Source organism: Sus scrofa, chromosome 1 (genome assembly GCF_000003025.6).
Source record: "Sus scrofa isolate TJ Tabasco breed Duroc chromosome 1, Sscrofa11.1, whole genome shotgun sequence".
Classification (NCBI taxonomy): Eukaryota; Metazoa; Chordata; class Mammalia; order Artiodactyla; family Suidae; genus Sus; species Sus scrofa.
This window is the reverse complement of record NC_010443.5, coordinates 271,003,467-271,024,987: the sequence shown is the minus strand read 5'-3', so window position 1 is coordinate 271,024,987 and position 21,521 is coordinate 271,003,467. Positions and strand designations below refer to the sequence as shown.

General features: G+C 55.4%; 1 protein-coding gene across 1 annotated transcript in view; it reads right to left on the bottom strand.

The window, feature by feature from the left end:
- Positions 1–20,565, bottom strand: part of LAMC3 (laminin subunit gamma 3) — a 66,801-nt gene extending 46,236 nt beyond the window's left edge. Inside the window, 3 exon segments of the mRNA XM_003353687.5 lie at positions 1,166–1,296; positions 4,369–4,673; positions 20,115–20,565. Coding sequence (XP_003353735.4) covers positions 1,166–1,296; positions 4,369–4,673; positions 20,115–20,487 — 809 coding nt within the window. The 5' untranslated portion in view covers positions 20,488–20,565.

The window sequence follows — 21,521 nt, the reverse complement described above, 5'->3', positions numbered from 1 at the left end:
CATACCCAGGGGCCCTGGAAGGACCAGGAAGAAGCCACCTCAGTCTCCCGGGGAGAGAATGGGCCAGCTCTCAGCAGTGGATGGGAGGTAGGGGCCTCAAGCCCCCTCCTTCCTATCTAAAGGGATGCGAAAAAGGCTGTTCTTTACACAGGCCCGTCGCCAACTCATCTTCAGGCCCCAGTGAGATCAGCCCTGGCCTGCCCCACCCCCCACAGGGTCGGAATCGGGTAGCAACCAAGGCACCCAGAGTGTGCAGCTGAGCCAGACCCCGTGGGGCCATCCCCCCCCACCTCCACCCCGTCCTAGTCTGAGCCGCTCAGAGCCCAGAGCCCAGCCGTGGCGCCCAACTCCCAGCCCCCAACTGAGCAATTAGCTCACAGCTTCCTGCTGGAGCCTCAGCCCCAAGGCGAGAAAGACCATCACCACCCCATTTCACAGATGGGAAGACTGAGGCTCAGGCCAGGAAGTGACGGGGGGTGGGGGAAGCGGCACAGAGGGACCCTCACAGACACCCCCATTTCCCTTCACTCCCCACCCCAGCCTCCGGAGGCTGCAGACCCCCCGATGCAGGCAGCCAGGCTCGAGTTCCCTTCCCAGACCTCACCTCTCTGAACGCCACCCAGCATCCCTGAATTCCAGAAGCCCCTGCTCCCCAGCCCCATGGGCCGCCTCCTCCACACGGAGCTGACTGCCCAGCCTCCGTGGCTCCCGGCCCACACCTCTCCCAAGCTTCCCTCTCCTCTTATCAGCCCCCTTGCGATGTCAGGGGCTGGGATGTTTTAGAATCCGATCCTGGAGTTCCCGTTGCGGCTCAGTGGTTAACAAACCCAACTAGGATCCGTGAGGATGCGGGTTTGATCCCTGGCCTCACTCAGTGGGTTAAGGATCTGGCATTGCCGTGAGCTGTGGTGCAGGTCGCAGATGCAGCTCTGATTCAACTCCTAGCCTGGGAACCTCCATGTGCTGCAGGTGCAGCCCTCAAAAGACAAAAAAAAAAAAAAAAAGAGAGAGAGAAGAAAAGAAATCCGACCCTGTTACAAATCCTTCAACAGCCCCCCACGGGCTGCATAAACGTGATCCACAGCCCCACAAGCTGCCAGCTGGCTCCACCCTCCCTGGTAGCCACCACACGGCAGCCACCCTGCCCCAGGTCCCGGCCGCCTACCTGCCGCCCACAGAGAAGTCCGACACGGCATAGTAGTAGGACTGCAGCACCTTAGGGTCCTTGAAGATGTCGTCCCCAAACGTGTTGAGCCGGTCCAGGGAGATAAGAAGCTCCGTGCTGGTGACCCACTCCTGGTGGGGGCAGGGGAGCAGGCGGAGGGGAAGGGGCACATCAGCCCCCGAGGGTGTGCTCCCACCCCACTCTGCTGCAAGGTCTGGCTGGCTGCCCCCAGGAGGGTCTCCTGGGACTCGGGGACAGGACAAGCCCGGGCCGACCCCCTGAAATAAGATGCCTGAGCTTCGGGGCGACGCCAACCTGGGTGCCCAGCTACTTCCTGGCGGTGCAACTTTGGGGAATTTGCTCAATGTCTCCGAGCCTCCATCTCCCCCTCTGTGAAATGGGACAAGGAATGATGTGACCCCAGGAGGATGTTGGACGGGATGGCCAATGTCAGCGGTCAAGATGCTGGGGGCAGGGCGGAAGCAGCCCATCTAAAACCCTGTCCCACAGGTCACCTGACTTCTCCCAGCAGCAACTGCTCTCCCACGGTTCAGGTCGGCTAAGGGAGGATGCATCCCAGGGCCCTGGCGTGGGACGGGGGGTGTAGGTCTATAGGTTTCTCACGTGCTAAGGGTCAGACTCCCGCAGACAGGGCACCTGCCCCAAGGAACGTTTTTCCCACCAGAACACAGACCCCAGGGCCCTGGTTCTTGCTGCATGCCTGGCCCACAGCAGGCTCTCGGTAAATACTTGCTGATGGCTGAACGAGCAGGGCTGGGGGGTGGGCGGTGGGGGAGAGCCCACGTGAAGGCTGACATTTTCGTCTGCCTGCTGTTGCAATCAGAGGTAGCTCCGGCTGAATGTTAATCAGCATTTTAATTCAGCCCAGGAGCTCCCGGTTTAGCAATCAGGCCCATCAGGACAGAAAATGAACTCCTGGCAAAGTCGGACTTCTCGCCCCAGCATGACTCGGGCCTCACGCATCCCCTTGGGCTCAGCAATTCTTGACCCCGAGGTCTGGGGCCCAGGGCCTCTGCTGGAGGAAGCTTCAGCGGGGGAGGGGGCCAGCACCAGAGAACTGCAGAGGGGACCTTGGCACTCAGCTGAGTTTGCAAGCCCCCATCACTCCCGAATCACTTCCTGAATGTCAGGGTGCATCTAGGGATCTGGCTAAAATGCAGGGGTGGGGCCTGAAACTCTGTATTTCCCCACATGCTCAGGTTGTGCTGATGCTCAGGTCCCTGGAGCCGCTGAGGAGCAAGGGGGCCAGGGCCAAGGGTGGAAACCCAGCAGAGCACAGCTGATGCTCTAAGAGTCTTTTTCTTCCTCCAGAAAAAGGCCCCCCTGAGAGAAGACCCAATAGCTGATGTCCCAGCTGGAAGGCACAGCAGCTGACACTTATTGTACAGTTAGGGCTCAGGTCTTCACATTAACCCCATGGGAAGGTGTTTTTCTCTCTTTTCTTTTTTTTGCTTTGTTGCTGCACCTGTGGCATATGTACGTTCCAGGCCAGGGATCAAATCTGAGCCCCAGCTGTGCCCCACACCACAGCTACAGCAACACTGGATCCTTAACCAACTTCACGGGGTCAGGGATCGAACCCATGCCTCTGCAGCAACCCAAGCCACTGCAGTTGGATTCTTAACCCACTGCACCACAGCGGGAACTCCAGGGGAAGGGTTATCCTTCCCCACACTTTACAGATGAGGAGACTGAGGCTCGGCGAGTGTAAGTTCTCTGCCCCAGGTGGCACGGCTGGTGCACAGCAGAGCTGGGGTTCGGGTCTACCTGCTCCCAGGGCCCCAGCTTTGGTCACTGGGTAGCTTGTCTTCCTGCACCTATCCCAAGGCCCTCATCACCTGAGTGGAGCCCAGGGGGCAATGACCTGCCCAGGGTCTCAGGCCCGCAGTGACCCTCCTCCGGGTCCCTGCATCAGTCTGCGAAGACAGTGGCAGCAGGAACAGCACCAAAATCCCCCGAGACCCAGGGCGGGAGCTGGGAGGGAGAAGGGCAATTTGTCCCTTTGCCCAATTTGTACGGGCCACTCCCTGATCCCTTGGGGGGGTCACTTTGGGGCAAACCCTAAGGTACACAGGCAATGGGTTTTTGCAACTCCCAACAAAACTATGAGTGGGCTCCTGGGTTGATTTTGGATGGACCTGGAGGCCAGAACGTGGCTTGAAGGAGGAGAGGGAGGTGGGAGTTTCGGCCCCAAGCAACAGCAGTTCTGCCCCCGGTGGCACCCTGGAGAAGGTCAGCCCTCCCCCTGAGGTCCTCGTCCCCCAGGAGGGACAGAGAGACCCGGGACCCAGCAGCCACACCTTCTTACCCCCACCCTAAATGCTCCTCGTCTTCAGAGGAAGCTCCTTGCTGGAGTGCCCAGAGCAGAGAGAAGGGAGGCTGGGCCTGCCTTTCTTTGTCCTTCTCTGACCTTGGCTTCTGCCTGGGGGCCAAAGGGGGCTCATTTCTGAAAAGGTCAAAGACGACATTCAGAACCTATGGGCAAGTTGGGAACCCCGCTGCCAAGGCAGCACAGACGGAGATGGAGCAGGGCCCAGCCCTTCTGCTCGTCTGCAAATGACCTTGGCTGATGTTTCCGCATCTTCAGAGTTTGCAGCCCCGTGGAGAAGAAATCACCATTTGAAACAGAATCACGATGATCCCATGTGAACATTTTTCATGGGATAAGCAGGGCCCAAGCCTCTGGAGGTGGAATTCTGTGCCGTAAAGGATTAACCTTGCCCAGTGGGAGATCTGGCCTTTGCCCCCTGCTCCGATGGGGGGGGGGGGCTCACCTGTAAGTCCTTAGCATATCCTGCTTGGTTAGAGTAACTTTGTTCTCATGGGGCCTTGGGCCACCCGGACAGCCCACGGGGACCATCTAATTTATGGCTCCAGGCCTCAGTTTCCCCACCCGACTACAAAAGGGTCTGCTGAGTTGGTGGCTGTCAGAGGGCTCTGCCGTAGAAGCGAGGGATGGGGCACTTCTGCTCCATGGAGCACCCCCTGTCCATCTATTTCACTGGCATTATTTTGTCCTTCACAAAAGATGTAAACACACCAAAGCTGCTGATGCTGAAACTCTGAAAACCATGGGATCTTCCAGCCCCCCCCCACTCCCCAGGGTCCTCTCGCCACTGGAGACTTTCCGTGTCTCACCTGCAGCCCCGTCCTGCCCCAGCCCCAGCCCCACTCCTTCTGACCTGCAACACGGGGCTCTCCTCAAAGTTGTAGGCGCTGGGCCGGCCCTCCAGGGTGGAGAAGGCCACGTTGCCGCCGCTCAGCGGGGAGATGTCGCTGAACTCGGAGGTGCAGAAGGCCGCGCGCTCGTCCTCGCCGGGGCGCAGGTACTGGCCCTCGGCCTTGCCGTAGGTCTTCCGGCAGGAGGCGCTGTAGTACTGGTAGGGCTCCCAGGGGCCGCCGGCCCGGCTGCGCTTGTAGATGGCGAAGCTCTCAGGGCGACTGGTGTGGAACTTCAGCCGCACGTAGGTGATCTCGTAAGCTTTTCCTGCAGCGGGGAGACGGGGGCCCATTTCACAGAAGGGAGAGCAGCGCCCTAGTCCCGGTCCAGGGAGAGCAGAAAGGCTGTGCCGAACGAACTGTCGTGGATGGACTGGTAGAGGCTGTTTGGGCGGGCCACGATCCATTAGTGATGTCTGTCAGGGACCCGGCCTGCTTCCCAGGGCTTTGCCATCCATCCCTCAGCTGGACAGTGCGCCTCCCTGCACGGGAATCTGCGGTGGAACACACACTCCCGACAGGCAGCCATCTCTTTTGGTGCAAACATCTCCAGCAATGGGATGTCACCGCATCCTAAAGAAGCCTGCTCTACCATTAGAAAGTTATTTCTTTTACTACAACCCAACAAAGCTGAAACTTCCACTGGTGCTTTTTGGTCTCAGTCCCTCCCAGTGATTTCAGACCCCCGGAGTCCGGAGACACGCCTGATTCAAGCCCCCAAATCCTAAAGCAGTCCCCCTGGATCCCTTCTTCCTCCTGCTTCCACCTAACTTCTCTTGAATCCCGATTTCTCAAGAGACATTTATATTTGCTGGGCCCTTGGTCTCATCTCCCAACATAAGCCTCAGGGCACTGCAATTCAGCTCTTCTGGGCCCCTTGAGAGAAACTGGTCTTGCAAATTTCCTCACCAACAGCCCTCGTCGCCACAGCCAGCAGACCCAGCCTTGACTTACTTTCTGGGCGGCCCCTCCCCAAGCCTCTGCGCAGCCCACCCTCCAGGCCCTGCCCCTTCCGGCCCACCTGGGGTCCCCCTCCTCGGCTTCCTCTGCTTATGGCCCCCTCCCCCAGGGGCCTCTCCTCTCATCCGCTTTAGTCCTGTTCCCCTCCCCATGCTGTTGACATTAAGACGGAGCATCTTCAAGCTTCAGGCTCCACCCTGCGGTCCTCTCTGCCCAGCTGCCACCATCCTCCCCCAGACTCACCACGATTACTCAGAGCTGTACTGGGAGGGCGGGATGAGAAGGGGGGCGGAGGAGGGCAGGTAGGTTCCTATATCTGCATCTGCCCTCCCAGGTGTCACCAAGCAATGCTTAAGAAGAAAAAACCAACGGATGGATGGATGGATGGATGGATAAACGGAGGAAGGAAAGAAGGACCAACGGAGGGAACCCTCCCGTAAGTTCTGCCATAAGCCGTCCATTCATGTTCCCCAGCGCAGCACAGATCCCGTCTATACCCCCTTTGCATCTGCTTTCTCCCCTCTGGCCACTCTGCCCTGGTCCCAGATACCCCAGCAGGCCTGGCTCACGGCTGCCACCACTGTCACTGTCCACAGTATTCCTTACGCACTGAGAAGAAATCACTTCAATCCTCTGTTTAAACACCGTGGCCCTATGTGAGAGCTAGAACTATAAAACTCTCAGGAGCAGAGAAAATCTTTGTGAGCTGGGTTAGGCATAGCCTTCTTAGATGTGACACTGAAAGCACAAGTGACAGAAAAAGCAGATGAACTGAACTTCATTAAATAAAAAATGTTTGTGCTTCTTTTACTTTCTTTTTTTCTTTTGCTTTTTAGGGCCGCATTTGCGGCATATGGAGGTTCCCAGGCTAGGGGTCAAATTGGAGCTACAGCTGCCAGCCTACACCACAGCCACAGCAATGCCAGATCTGAGCTGCATCTGCGACCCACACCACAGCTCATGGTAACGCTGGATCCTTAACCCACTGAGAGGCCAGGGATCAAACCTGCAACCTCATAGTTCCTAATTGGATTCGTTTCCACTGTGCCATGATGGAAACTCCCTAAAAATGTTTGTGGTTCTAAAGACACCACCGAGAAAATGAAAAGCCAACCTGCAGAATAGGAGAAAATATTTGCAAAGCATATATCTGTTAAGGTTTTTATCCAGAATATATAAAGAATTCTTACAACTCAAAAATAAAAGACAGGAGTTCCCTGGTGGCTCAAGGGTTAAGGACCTGGCATTTTTCCCGGTGTGGCTCTAGTTACTGCTGTGGTACAGGTTCGATCCCTGGCCCAGGAACTTCTATATGCCTCAGGCATGGCCAAAAAAATTGTTTTTAATTTTTAAAAAATATTGCCCAATTTAAAAAATGGAAAAAGGACCCACATGGACATTTTTCCAAAGAAGATACATAAATGCCAATGAGCACATGAGCAGCTGCCCAAGACCATGAGCCATCAGGGAAATGCAACTCAAAAGCACAATGAAAGGGAGTTCCCACTGTGGTGCAGCAGGTTAAGGATTTGGCATTGCCACAGCTGTGGCTCAGGATCAGTCACCGGCCTATACCCTTCCATATTCCACAGGTGCGGCCAGAAAAAAAAAAAAAAAAACCATGAGCTATCACGTCACTCTCTTAAGATGGATATGATAGGCATTCGCTCCCGTCATGGCACAGTGGAAATGAATCCAACTAGGAACCATGAGGTTTCAGGTTCGATCCCTGGTCTCCCTCGGTGGGTTAAGGATCCAGTGTTGCCGTGAGCTGTGGTGTAGATCACAGATGCAGCTCGGATCTGGTGCTGCTGTGGCTGTGGTGTAGGCCGGCAGCTGTTGCTCCCATGAGACCCCTAGCCTGACCTCCGTATGCCGTGGGTACGGCCCTAAAAGAGACAAAAAAAAAAAAAAGATATAATAAAAAAGAGACAAAAATAAGTGTTGGCAAGGATGTGGAGGAACTGGAACCCTTGTCCACAGCTGGTGAAAACGTAAAAGGGTACAGCTGCTTTGGAAAACACTGGTGGTTTCTGAAAAGGTCACACGCAGACTTACCCTATGACTCAGCAATCTCACTCCTCGGCAGGCACCCAAGTGACATGAAAACGAATGTCCTCACAGAAACTTGTCCCCGGATGTCCAGAGTGGCACTACTCAGAAAGTCCAAATGGAAACAACTCAAATGTTTGTCAACAGATAACGAATAAATACAGTAAGGTATATCAGAAAAAGAATACTATTTGGGGAGTTCCCATCATGGCACAGCGGAAACAATCTGACTAGGAACCATGAGGTTGCGGGTTCGATCCCTGGCCTCGCTCAGCGGGTTAAGGATCCGGCATTGCTGTGAGCTGTGGTGTAGGTTGCAGACACAGCTCAGATCTGGCGTTGCTGTGGCTGTGGTGTAGGCCGGCAGCTGCCGCTCAGATTGGACCCCTAGCCTGGGAATCTACATATGCCGCAGGTGTGGCCCTAAAAGACAAAAATGAAAAGAAAACATTGTGAATACAATAAATTAATTCGGAGTTCCCATCGTGGCACAGTGGTTAACGAATCCGACTAGGAACCATGAGGTTGCGGGTTCGGTCCCTGCCCTTGCTCAGTGGGTTAACGATCCGGCATTGCCGTGAGCTGTGGTGTAGGTTGCAGACGCGGCTCGGATCCCGCGTTGCTGTGGCTCTGGCGTAGGCCGGTGGCTACAGCTCTGAATGGACCCCTAGCCTGGGAACCTCCATATGCAGTGGGAGCGGCCCAAGAAATAGCAAAAAAAAGACAAAAAAAAAAAAAAAAAAGAAAGAAATTAATTCCAAAGACTACATAGTGTGTGGGTCCATCTATTGTCAAGGTCCTGTGCAGGCAAATCCACAAAGACAGACAGTAGATTAGTGGTTGTCGGGATCTGGGGGGTGAGGTGGACAATGGGGGGGGGGCAACTGCCAATGGGTATAGGGTTTCTTTGGGGTGATAAAATGTTCAAAAACAGACTGTGGCGATGGGTGTAAAACTCTATAAATAACAAAAACCACTGAATCAAACACTTGAATTGGCTGAACTGAACGGCAAATCATATTTCCATAAAGCTATTAGGGGTATTTTTAAAAACCGGTTCTCACATCCATTAGAGTAGTTCTTTTCTTTTTGCTCTTTAGGGCCACACCTGCAGCATATGGAGGTTCCCGGGCTAGGGGTCCAATCAGAGCTACAGCCGCCGGCCTACACCACAGCCACAGCAACGCAGGATTCGAGCCGACCTACACCACAGCTCACAGCAATGCCAGATCCTTAACCCTCTGAGCGAGGCCAGGGATCGAACCCATAACCTCATGGTTACTAGTTGGATTCATTTCCATTGTGCCACAATGGTAACTCCTAGGATGCTTATTTTAAAAAAAGATAGGAATTCCTGTTGTAGCTCAACAGGTTAAGAACCCGACTAGCATCCATGAAGCCGACAGATGCAGCTCTGATTAGATCCCTGGCCTGGGAGCCTCATATGCCTCAGGAACGGCCCTAAAAAGGAAAAAAAAAAGATAAAATAAAAAATAATTTTGGAGTTCCCATCGTGGCACAGCAGAATCAAATCTGACTAGGAACCATGAGGTTGCAGGTTGGATCCCTGGCCTCACTCTGTGGGTTAAGGATCTGGCGTTGCCATGAACTGTGGTGTAGGTTGCAGATGCGGCTCGGATCTGATGTTGCTGTGGCTGTGGTGTAGGCTGGCGGCTGTAGCTCCGATTCGACCCCTAGCCTGGGAACCTCCATATGCCCTGGGTGTGGCACTAAAAAGCAAAATAAATAAATAAATAATAATTTTAAGAAACTTGTACACTGTTAGTGGGAGTGCAAACAATTCATTTGCTATGAAAACTGGTTGTTTCTCAAAAAATTAAAGATAGAATTACCATTTGAGCCATTAATTCCACGACTGAAGATATACCCGAGAGATCTGAAAGCAGGGGCTTAAAGAAACATTTGTTCAAAGCAGGCTTAGTCACAATAGCTAAGAGGTAAAAGCAACCCAATGTCCACTGACTGATAACAAGTACACAAAATGTGGTCTAGCCATACAATGAAATATTATACAGCCGTAAAAAGGAAGAAGGAGTTCCCATTATGGCTCAACAGGTTAAGAACCTGACACAGTGTCCTTGAGGATGTGGATTCAGTCCATGGGTTCGCTCAGTGGGTTAAGGGTTCCGGAGCTGCCACAAGCTTTGGCATAGGTCGCAGATTGGGCTCAGATCTGGTGTTGCTGTGGCTGTGGTGTAGATCTGCAGCTGCAGCTCCAATTCCACCCCGAGCCTGGGAACCTCCATATGCCAGAGGTTTGGTCCTAAAGAGAAAAAAAAGGGAAGGAAATTCTGACACATGCTACTACACGGAAGAAGCCTGAGGACATTGTGCTAAGCAAAAGAAGCCAGGTACAAAAGGATAAATTCCGTAGGACTCCATTTGTATGGGGTCCCTAGAATAGTCAGAGTCACAGGGACAGAAAGTGGGACGGCAGGTGCCAGGGGCTGAGAGAGAGGAACTAGGAAGTTGGTGTTTAATGGGGACAGTTTGGGAAGATGAAACAAACATGTTTGGCTGGTGGTGATGGTTACCCAACGAGGGAACATCTTTAACACCAGCGACCTGTACACTTACAAAGGAGTAAGATAATAAATGTGATGTCATGTGTGTTTTACCACAACAAAAGAAAAACTGGGAAAGATGTATAAATATTGGCCCCTTGGGAATGCAGTCTGGCGACACAGATGAAGAGCCATAAAAATATGGCCTTTGGTTAAAATTTAAAAAAAACAAAAGCAAAACAAAACAAAACAAAAACCCACTTCTGGAAATTCAAACAAGGAACAGAACCTAAATCAAGTAGTTCATCGAGGAGTTTTTTATAACGGGGAAAAAGTGGGACCCATGACGGTTCAGGACATTGTAGGCCATCAACCCACAGGCAGACTGAAACCACTGAAGCAGATGACAAGGAGTTTATACGGCAGGGGAAAGCTGCAGTCAAAACGCTGCATGAAAAGACATCCAATCCCACGTTTAGAATCAGAGATGGGTTATTTATTTATTTATTTATTTTGCTTTTTAGGGCCACACCCACAACATAGGGAGGTTCCCAGGCTAAGGGTCGAATCGGAGCTACTACAGCTGCCAGCCTACACCACAGCCACAGCATCTCGGGATCCAAGCCTCGTCTGAACCTACACCACAGCTCACGGCAACGCGGGATCCTTAACCCACTGAGCGAGACCAGAGATCGAACCCGAAAACCTCATGGATCCTAGTCAGGTTCGTTAGGCGCTGAGCCACGCCGGGAACTCCAGAATCAGAGGTTATTAAAATCCCCCAAAGAACAGGCAGAAAAGAATGACGTCAAACACAGGCGCACGACGGTCCTCAGGGCAGAGGACTCAGTAATTTGCTTCCCTTTTCAGTTGTTCTGCATTTTCCCCATTTTTTTTCTCACGAAGCTTGTTCTAATTGAAAAACTGGAGAAAACACAATTAAAAAAATAATAAAATAAAAAGCAACCGCCCTGCCAATGTTCTAAGATGTTTTCAGAGTTATGTTGCAGCACAGCTTGGCTTTGTAACTCCAAGCCCCTTAAAAGGAAGCATGTGTCTCAACTGGATCCAGGATCTGAGGCGGCCGCTTCTGTTCTGAGCAGGCATGGGCCTCAGGACCAGGTGGAGACTCCCCCAGATGTGCGTTCACCGAAGGATGCTGCGTGGAGGCTGCGCGGGTCCACAGACTCCTCTGTAAACATCTAGCAGCCAGACATCTCGCAGGAGGGGACTTTGGAGCCACTTAAAAGGTAGCTGGCAGCTAGAAGCGTGGTTGGAAAAAGGCAGCCACTGAGATTTCATGCAAAGGAGCAACAGCACACGCTAGGAAACATCTCGGCTTTTCCCTCTCCTCGCCAGGCCAGGAGGTGAGAAAAGACGCTGGAACATCACAGACGCGGCAGGGACTTTCTGTTACCGGCGTTAATTAGAAGGGCGAAGAAAGCAACTTAATCCCTGCTTTGTGATGCAAAGGTTTCTGCCAAAGGCAACCTGAAGGGTGGAGGAGGAACTGGCCCTGGGAGCTTCTAAACAGCATAGGAATTAAATTAGCAGCCTCCACCCAGACCCTTGGAAACTCCAGGGGCTGATGAGGCTTCAAGGTGATTGTGACAGGTGTGTCCCCATCAGGAAATCAGGGCCAAAACCTCATCCCCAACTGTTAACTAGGGAGCAGCACGGCTTGGGACCACATGGATCTCATCTCTCAGCCACCAGATATGCTGTTCCCCCCACACCTCACTTGGTAGGCTCCCATGCACCCCTGCTCATCATTGTTTGTTGTCTGTGCCTGCAGCAGACAAAAGATCCTAGGTCAGTGCCATAGCAGGGACCCAAGCCACAGCAGTGACAACGCCAGGTCCTTAACCACTAGACCACCGGGGAGCTCCCATCCCATTGGTCTCGTAGACTGACCACAGGCCCCAGCCTGAGCCCTGCTTGGAACACCCTTCTCTCAGCCTCCTGATGGCTACTCATCCTTGGATGTGGGTTAGGGTGCCTCACGGGTGCTCCCAGCTGCCCACTTTACCCTGCTCTGTAAAGACCGGCCCATCTCTCCCTCTAGTCTGTGACCATCTTGAGACAGGGGCTGTGAATCCTTAGAGCTGGGCACACAGTAGGTACTCAACAAATGCTTGCCGGATGAAGCATGATTTATCCCTTCAAGGAGGTTATAATCCAGTGAGCAAATTGATACAGGCAGGCCCCAGAACAGGGCTAAGGCTCTGCTTCTGCAAGCTGTGGCCCCTGAGAGTCTGTTTAACAACAGCCAACTTAGTGAGGACCTACTGTGTGCTGGGCACCTTGTTCAGTGGTCTGTGTATGCTGTACCTCAGATCGCCCCAAACACTTCCACCCGAGGCTCAGGCAGGAGAAAGGGACTCGCCCAGCCTCGGGCAGCTGAGTCTCTACTGGACTTTGGGCTTGTCTGCCCCAAAGTCACTAAGCCCGATCCCCCTCCATTCAGGGCCTGTGTGTACCCAGAGAGAAGAGGCTGCCCAGGAAGGGGGTGCCCGTGCCCATGCAGATCTCGGGTGTTATTCAAAGCCAGCACCAGGAGCACATGTTCTCTCCAGCCAGCTGGGACATAAAGCCCATCAGGAATGACACCAGGGCAGTCATAAAACCAGGCCGGCCCACATCCGGCACTGACCCAGCAGAGCGAGCTCCCATCAAGGGGCTTATTTTGGGAAAATGGAAACAAAACAAAGCCCTTTAATTGGAGCCATCTGGGGAGCAGTGGCCTGGGGGTGGGACTGGAGGGGGCAGGGTGGGGAGCTGAGCTGGGAACGTGTGGGTGAGGCTGCCCTGCCCCCTGTGGGCATGAGAACCAGGTGTGAGAGCCGCTCCCAGGCTGCTGGGGCAGCACGGCAGGGCGCCCTGGCCCTAGCGTCTGGCCACCTGCTGTTCTCGCCTCCTCTCCCACTCTAGCTCTTGGCAGTGTGGGGCTCCCTGAATCCATATGAGGACTTGGGGATCCCCAGGACTACAATGCCAGACATCATGAGGGCCCGGCTGAATCAGGGTGGGCCCATGACACTTCCTTCATCTTTGGGCCAAGAGTCTACCCCCAAGTACGGATCAAGACGGTCAAGCCTATGGTGGAGTTCCCATGGGGCTCAGCAGGTTAAGGATCCAGTGTTGTCACTGGATCGGCTGGGGTTGCTGCTGTGGCTTGGGTTTGATCCCTGGCCCAGGAACTTCTGCATGCAGAGTTTTTTTTTCCCCCTCAGCAGAGCCAAATAAAAAAAAGATTCTCAAGTTTACTGTCTAATGTGGGAGGGTGAATATGTTTCATCTGATTATTACCTTGGGCTTTGTGTTAAGAAAGATTCTGAGGTCCAGTCTGAAGGGGGCCTTGACTGAAATGTACAAACTACAAGTTTGCAAAGGGAGGTGACAAGGTATTCAAGACCATCAACCTAAATCAGGGAAGAGGAGCTCCTGCTGTGGCACAATGGGATCGGCAGCATCTTGGGAGCGCTGGGACGCAGGTTCAATGCCTGGCCCGGCACAGTGGGTTAAGGATCTCATGTTGCCACAGCTTCAGCTTAATTCAAGGCAGTGGCTCAGATCTGATCCCTGGCCTGGGAGCTCCAAATGCCGTGGGGGCAGTCAAGGAAAACAAAAAAAAAATATCAGGGAACAGATGAGCGGCAGATGAGAGGACGACAAAGACCATTCCAGAGATGATCCAGTGCTCTGGTGAATGCTAAAGGCAAAGGAAACACAGCTGTTTTTTTGTTTTGTTTTGTTTTTTTTAAGGGTCAAATCTGCAGCACAGGGAAACTCCTGGACTAGGGGTCTGATCTGAGCTGCAGCTACAGGCCTATGCCACAGCCAAGGCAACACCAGATCTGAGCTGAATCTGTGACCTACACTGCAGCCCTCAGCAACACCAAATCCTTAACCCATTGAGCAAAGCCAGGGATTGAACCCTCATCCTCCCAGGTCAGGTTCTTAACCCACGGAGCCACAACGGGAACTCTGCAGCTGATTCCTGAGTGCATGGAGACACAGGGGGAGGAAGGATGGCTTTATTATTTTTCTTTTTTTTGTTGTTGTTGTTGTTGTTTTGTTGCTATTTCTTGGGCCGCTCCCGCGGCATATGGAGGTTCCCAGGCTAGGGGTCGAATCGGAGCTGCAGCCACCGGCCTACACCAGAGCCACAGCAACGCGGGATCCGAGCCGCGTCTGCAACCTACACCACAGCTCACGGCAACGCCGGATCGTCAACCCACTGAGCAAGGGCAGGGACCGAACCCGCAACCTCATGGTTCCTAGTCGGATTCGTTAACCACTGCGCCACGACGGGAACTCCCTTTATTATTTTTCATTTTAAATACACATAACTTGGAATTCCTGTTGTGGCGCAGTGTAAACAAATCTGACCAGCATCCATGAGGACGTAGGTTTGAGCCCTGGCCTCACTCAGTGGGTTAAGGATCCAGCGTGGCCGTGAGCTGTGGTGCAGGTTCCAGACGTGGCCCGGACCCCACGCTGCTGTGGTTGGGGTGTAGGCCGGCAGCTGTAGCTCCAATTCAACCCCTAGCCTGGGAACTTCTATATGTTGGGGGTGCGGCCCTAAAAAGCAAAAATAAATAAATAAATAAATAATACACATAACGTTTACCTCCTTAATCATTTTTAAGCTTATGGTTCGCCAGTATTAAGTACACGCACGCTGTTGCACAATCGTTGTCACTGTCCGTCTTCAGAATTTTTTCATCTTCCCCAAGTGAAATTCCATACCCATGAAACACTGATGTCCCATCCTGTCCTCCCCCAGCCCCTGGCAACCCCCATTCTACTTTCCATCTCCGTGACTTTGACTCTTTGGGGGACTCATCTCAGCGGCATCATATAGTGTTTGTCTTTCTGGGTCTGGCTTATGTCACGTCCTCGAGGTGCTTCCATGTTGTGGCAGGTGTCGGGATCTCCTTCCTTTTTGAGGCTGAAACGTATTCCACTGGGCAGCTTTGCCACCCACATCTTGCTTGTTCGTTCATCAGGGGACCCTGGGGCTGCTCCCACTCTTTGGTCAGCGTGAATAACGCTGCCATGAACACAGCTGACACGGCACCCTTCCTTTCGGACCCAAAGTCTGAGGCCCTTGTGTGACATCCCAGGGCGGACCTTCAGGAAGATGCCTGAATGACCGGGTCAAGGGCTCGGGTGTGGCACCAGGATCAGGTGCAGGTGGAGCCCCAAACGTCCACAGTGATCCCCACAGGCCAAGCCAGGGACATGTGACAGGGAGAGGACACCCTGGTGGCAGGGCTGGTGGGACATGAGAGAGAGCAGGGAAGGGAGGTGGATGAAGCAGCTGGAGCCTGGGGCGCAGAAGCAGGCCCAGGAGGAAGGGTGGGGACCACAGCCTAGGAGTTTGGGATGTGGCTGGAAGGCTGGGGAGTCCTTCATTCCTGCATTTACTTGTTCCTGAGGAGAAAATACAGCGTAGCTGTGATGTGCTTCACCGCTTCCCAAATCTGTGGTCGGGAACACAGTGACTCAGTCTCCCCATCTGCAAAGTGGGCATCACAACAAGGCAGCTTAATGAGTAAATGCCTGCACACACAACAGTTCCCCAGCTCGTGCCGGACTACATGCTCGCTGTTACTCCATTCATGCGCCCAACCCACAGCATCATTGTTGGGGGTGCAGGGTGCAGGACAGCTGTGAAAACAGGCATTCCCTCTGCAGCTCGGAGCCAGTGACTGACGCCAACAAACCAAAACCTCATGGTCATGGTCTAGACGGTGACCGGGGAAGGGCAAGGAGCAGCGAGAATATGCAGACGGGCCCTCTGCCCAATCCTGGGGCGGGGCTTCCTCAGGAGGTCCCCCCAAAGCCTAGCGAGCGGCAGACAGAGGCTTGTCCCCTGTTACACCCCAGGGCTTGGTGCAGCGAGTGTCACGGTGGGCAAGCAATTATTGTGTTTACGAACAGGGCGCGGGTCTCCAGGAGAAAGAGAAAGTACACCGGGCAGATGCATCAGCAAAGGCGGACCCCAGAGAGAAGGAGGCAGCCGTGGCGCATCCTCGGCCAGAGTGGGAGGCGAGGGACGGGGCGGCCTGGACGCCACCTGCATCCTTCCTGGGCTCTGGGACGTCCCACCCCTGCAACTGCTGGGTCCGTCCAGAGAAGCCCAGAGAAGGGGGTGGCGGCCAAGGCCGGCTGGGCCCAGGCCTGCGGGGGCTGCCTCTGTGGCGGGGGCTAATCGGAGCCGCTACCTTGACCCCCCGACCTGCCTGGGGCCCAGTGGTCCAGCCAGAACCCGCAGGGAGAAGGAAGGAAGGACTTGGCCTCACAGCACTGGCCTCGTCCAACGCAAACACGGCCGCCCACTCGACAGGAAGACGCGCCGGAGCCAAAGCTCAGGGGACCCAGCCGGCGTCAGGCGGCACAGGACGGCAGGTCCTTCTGACGTCGGGCTCCCACAAGGCCGGGCCCCGTTGTCCTCCAGTCCCCTCTGCCCAGGCCATCAGGCCTGCGGGCCCAAGACCAGCCAGAGCGGCCTCCTGGCTCCTCTGTGCGGTCCCTGATCCGGAATGGCCCTCAGTCTTTTGTCACCGCCACCACCCTTCAGCTCTCCGTGAGGTCCACACGTCCTGTGTTATCTCCTGAGCTTAAACCAGGAGGAGCAGATACCGAAGGATGCGGGGAGAGACCAGCCCTGCCCTCGGGCAGCCCTGGGCCAGGACCTGAGGCTGGAGGCCAGGAGGCTGGAGACCACCCACTTTCCACATGCAAACGCCCCCTCCTTCGGGGCTCAGCACTCACTTGCCCAGGGACTTAGAGTCCTCCCGGGAGAGCCCCAGGAATCCAAGAACGTGGACAAGCAGGAAGGGAGCCTCCCCCGAGCCCAGCCCAAAGCCGAGGCTCAGACGACCCTAAGCTGGACACTTATCCCCAAGCGCAGTGCACTGCACGGTGGGTCCCAGGCTCTGCGGTGGGACCGCGGGCAACGGATTTCATTCTCAGAGCCCAGTTTTCCCGGCCCCTAAAAGAGCAAACGGTGCTGGGATAGGATGCTGACTCAGTGGGGTTCTCAGCATGTGGTAAGAACCCCCGGAATAGTGTCTGTTACCCCCATGACCGTCCATCCATCCTCCATGCCACCCCCACCCCCACCCCCGCCGCCGCCTCCAGACTCCCGCCCGCTTCCCAGGGCCTCAGTGGAGACCCCGCTGCTGCCTTTCATCCCAGACAGGAAGGCTCAGCTTAGCAACTGGGCTCAGGGATTTGGAACAGATGTCCGCGAGCTCGCGGGGGACTGGGAAAGTGGCGACCTCCATCCAGGGCTGACTGCCGCCACCCCCCCGCCCCCCCACCCCCTCCAGGGGAGCCAGCCAGCCCCTCGGCTCAGGCTCACGCCCCGCTGCTCCTGCTCCTGCGGGTGAGGGGTCAAGGAGAGCGAGGATGGAGCCAGCAGAGGCGGCCTGAGGGCTCAGAAAGGATCCCGGGCCACCTGGTCTGACACGCTGCCTCCGCCGGAGATACCCTGGTGCCCCAGAGCTCTTCTCCCCGCAGCAGGGTGACGGCTGGCATGAAAACCGCAGCTGAATGGAACCCCAAACGGGGTAGCCCGGGGCTGCTGGGGGTCCCAGCACCCCTCGTGTGTAAACGGGACCCAGGGTCAGGACGTCTTGCGGGAGCCAGCCCGGCGAAGGCTTCTCAGTCCATCTGGAAGAGGCCACTCTGAGCAGAGTCACAGTGGCCCCGCACGAGGACCGGCCAGCTCCCTTTCATGCTTGGACCTGCACAACGGCCCTGAAGGTGGCAGCTCCCGACCCATTTGATGGGGAGGAATCCAAGGCATGGCGGGGGCATTTGCCCAGCGAGTGGCTGTGCTGGACCTGAGGGCAAAGCCCCGTTGTGTGTGTGTGTGTGTGTGTGTGTGTGTGTGTGTGTGAGAGAGAGAGAGAGAGGGAGAGGGAGTTTGCTGGAGGGAATGCGTGTGGGCATATGTGCATGTGTGTGTGTAAATGTGTGTGAGTGTGTAAACGTGTGTGTGAGAGGGAGGGAGTTTGCTGGAGGGAATGCGTGCGGGCATATGTGAATGTGTGTGTAAACGTGTGTGTGAGAATGTGTAAACATGTGAATGTGTGTGTGAGAGAGGGAGTTTGTTGGAGGGAATGCGTGTGGGTGTATGTGAATCTGTGTGTGTAAACATATGTGGGTGAGTGTATGGGTGAGTGTGTAAACGTGTGAGTGTATGTGAGAGGGAGTTTGTTGGAGGGAATGCATGTGGGCATATGTGAATGTGTGTATGTGTGTAAATGTGTGTGTGTGAGAAAGAGAGGGAGTTTGTTGGAGGGAATGCGTGTGGGCATATGTGAATGTGTGTGTGTAAACGTATGTGTGGGTGGGTGTGAGAGAGAGAAAGGGAGTCTGTTGGAGGGAATACGTGGGGCGTATGTGAATGTATGTGTGTAAGTGTGTGTGTGCAAACGTGTGAGTGTGAGGTCTGGGCTCTACACTCATAGTACCGGGTCTCTGAGCCTCACGTTCCTGGTTTACGGAAGGATCGAACCCTCCGAGCAGTGCGGCCACACGGCTGCAGCACAAGGCCGGGCACACATGGAGTGTCAGTGGGGAGCCCCGAGTCCAAACACGCAGCCGCACCCCGCCCCTCCCGCCTCTGTGCCTGGCCCGCGCCCCTTGCCTGCCCCGGGTTCCCCCCACACAAGCAACACATCAGCCAAACCCAAACCCTCTGTCGCGGAACACGCTGTCTCCCCAGAGCCCCACCCTGTCCCACATTCCTTCTCCCGTGGCCTTGGGGTCCTGCCAGGCCAGTGCAGCCAACTCCCCCAGCCTCTCTCCCCCACCGACTTCCTGTCACCCGCCCGCCTAGAGACCTACAAGCCCCACCTCGTGGGCCTGACCTTGAGGTGGCCGTCAGCTCACTGAGAAGGCTCAGTGTCCCCTCCACCTCTCCTCAGTGTCATTTCCAGCCTTCCCCAAGGCACTGTCACCCAAGGCTAGGAAGAGTTAACTTCACTCATGGGTGGAACTCATGTCCAGCAGTTTGTGCTCTGCTCTTGGATATACATGGATGTCAAGATCGTTGAGCAGCTGTGTGTCTTTGGGCAGAAGACTTAACCTCTCTGAGCCTCAATGTTCTCATCTGAAAAAAAGGGCTACAGTCCCATAATTCCATATCCAAACCATTTGGCTCCAGATAGAGTTTGGAATTCAGAACTTTTCAGGGTTCAGAGAGATGATGCGGTCCTTATATGTGGATTGTAGTAACACCCCCAGCCGGGTCTGGGGCCCACAGCCATGTTCAAAGAACATTTGGGTAAGAAGATGCATGACTATTCTCTCCACCATCAACAAGGTCCATAAATAGCCTCAGGTCAGGTTTTGCAGCCAAAATGAGTTATAAAAATACTTTGAGTTTTCTAAGCTTTGGGAGATTTGAACCCACAGATAAGGGTGAATGGAAGGGTGGCAAATACCACCCCCTCCCTGAAAGGGTTTGGAGGCTGGAAGAGTTAAGATGACTCGCTCAGTGCTTGGCACCTGTGGGGGCCCAAGGAGGAGCTGGATTGGGCTGGACTTTGTCAGATGGGGGAAGGGGTATGCCCGGTCCTGCCATGGGGGACCAGCCTCCCGCCCAGGGGCCCATACCTTGGTATGGGGTTGGGTAGAGGGAGGGCTGGGCACAGCAGAAAGGCCATGCCATCTGGTCCAGTCGCCCAAGAGTGGGATAAATCCTGGCTCCTGCTCTGACGGCTACCCCTTTCCGGTGATGGACACGGTGGCTCTAGAATATTCCCAGGGACTGCACACAGAGTCGGGTGTTCACCAGAACCCCGAAGTCAACCAGATGGGCCAAGATCAGGAGCCGCTGCCGCAAAGAGCAGACCCGGTCGGCCCCTGCTGCCGTTCCCCACAACAGCTCTGGTCTAGGATGGGCCACTGTCACAGGGCGCTGTCCTCCCGCCCAGGACCTCTGCTATGTAAAGGCCTCCCAGCAGGCTCCTCACCCCGCCCAGCCCAAGGGACACTTTTCCGTCTACACAGGCAGTTCCCCGAGGCTGCCCCCACATTGGTCCTGCAGCTAAGCCAGGACGCACCGGAGCTGCGGTTCCTTGCCTCTAGTCGCCGCGCTGGTGGGGACAGGGGAGGCGTCGGGGGTGGTGCCCGAAGCCGGCGCTTACCCAAGCGAAGGGTTATGTTGACCGAGGTGGGGTACTGTACCCCGAAGGCCATGGACGGGCTCTGCCACCAGGTGCTGTCGTCCTGGCTGTGGAAGTCGGTGAGGTAGGAGGCGTTGTGGTGGCGCTCGGGGTCGGCGGCGTCGCAGCGCTGGCACTGCGCCCCCGCGCCCTGGGCGCCCACGTGCGGGCAGAAGTCCTCGGGCGGGTGGCCGCACGTGTGCGAGGCTTCGGCGAGCCGGCCGAACGCCGCGTTCTCGAACACGGGCAGGCAGCGCTGCGGGCGCCCCGCGCCGTCGTAACACGCGCCCATGCCCGCGCCGGCCGCCCGCGGCGCCAGGAGCGCCAAGCCCAGCAGGAGCGCGGCCGCAGCCATGGTCAAGGGCACCGACGCCCGTACGCCCAGCTCCGCGCGCCCGCCGGGTCTCCGGCTCCAGCGCGGGTGGGCGCGGACGGCGCGGACAGAGCGGAGCCCCAGGACACGCCTCCCCTGGGGGCGGGACCCTCGGCGGGAGGGAGGGACCGGCGGCAGACACGCCCCCCAACTCCCCGGCCGCCCCGTCCCTGGGCGCTCGCCCCACCTGGTGGACGTGCCCGGGAATGCCCGGCTCGGGACTCCGACCCGGCTGCCTTGAGCTGGCGCCTCTGGGGGACCCTGGCTCTTGGAGGCCCAGGGTCCTCATCTGTAGAGCGGAAGTGCTGATGATGCAGGTTCAGTACCGCGGTTGTGAAGTTTCAGTGGCTGCTCACTACATGGCAACTCTTCACTAGTTGGGGCCATCAACTGGTGCAGGGGACATCAGGGTGTCTCTCTGGTCTCTCCCGCTGCACGTCTTCCAGCAATAAAGTCACCTTAGGCAAGTTCCTAGGATAGTTCCTTGTGTTTCCTTTAACTCTGAAAATAGCTTCTGCTGCTGGCTTTGCTCTCAAAGCAGGGATGCTAACCCGATGATTTGTGACCAAGGATATCTGGGCTTCTCACAACCTCACCTCGGAAAGACATCTTCCTTCTCCCCAACCGGGGAGTTGCTACCCCTTTATACTCTCCATTCGTTCAAATTAACAAATCAAAGGAGAATGCCATTGGCTCCTATCCGTAGATGCTACAGAAAACACGTGATAAAACTTAGCAGCCCTTCCCAGAAAAACTGTAGGGAAAATAGCAATAAACTCCCTAAACACTCTGAGAACTATTTTTCAGCTGCAGCCTTTGCAGCTAGCTTGACACTGGGAAGGTAGAAGTGGCCAGAGGTCATTCTGGTGGTCACAGAGGGGGAAGCTTTCTGCAGCAGGGTGCTTCCTATTCTCCGGGGGGTGGGGGTGGGGGTGGCAGCAGCAGGGACATTCCGTCTCCTATGTCTGCCCTCTGGACTGCAGTGACAAGATGAGCTCCCAGAGCCTCCGGTGGTG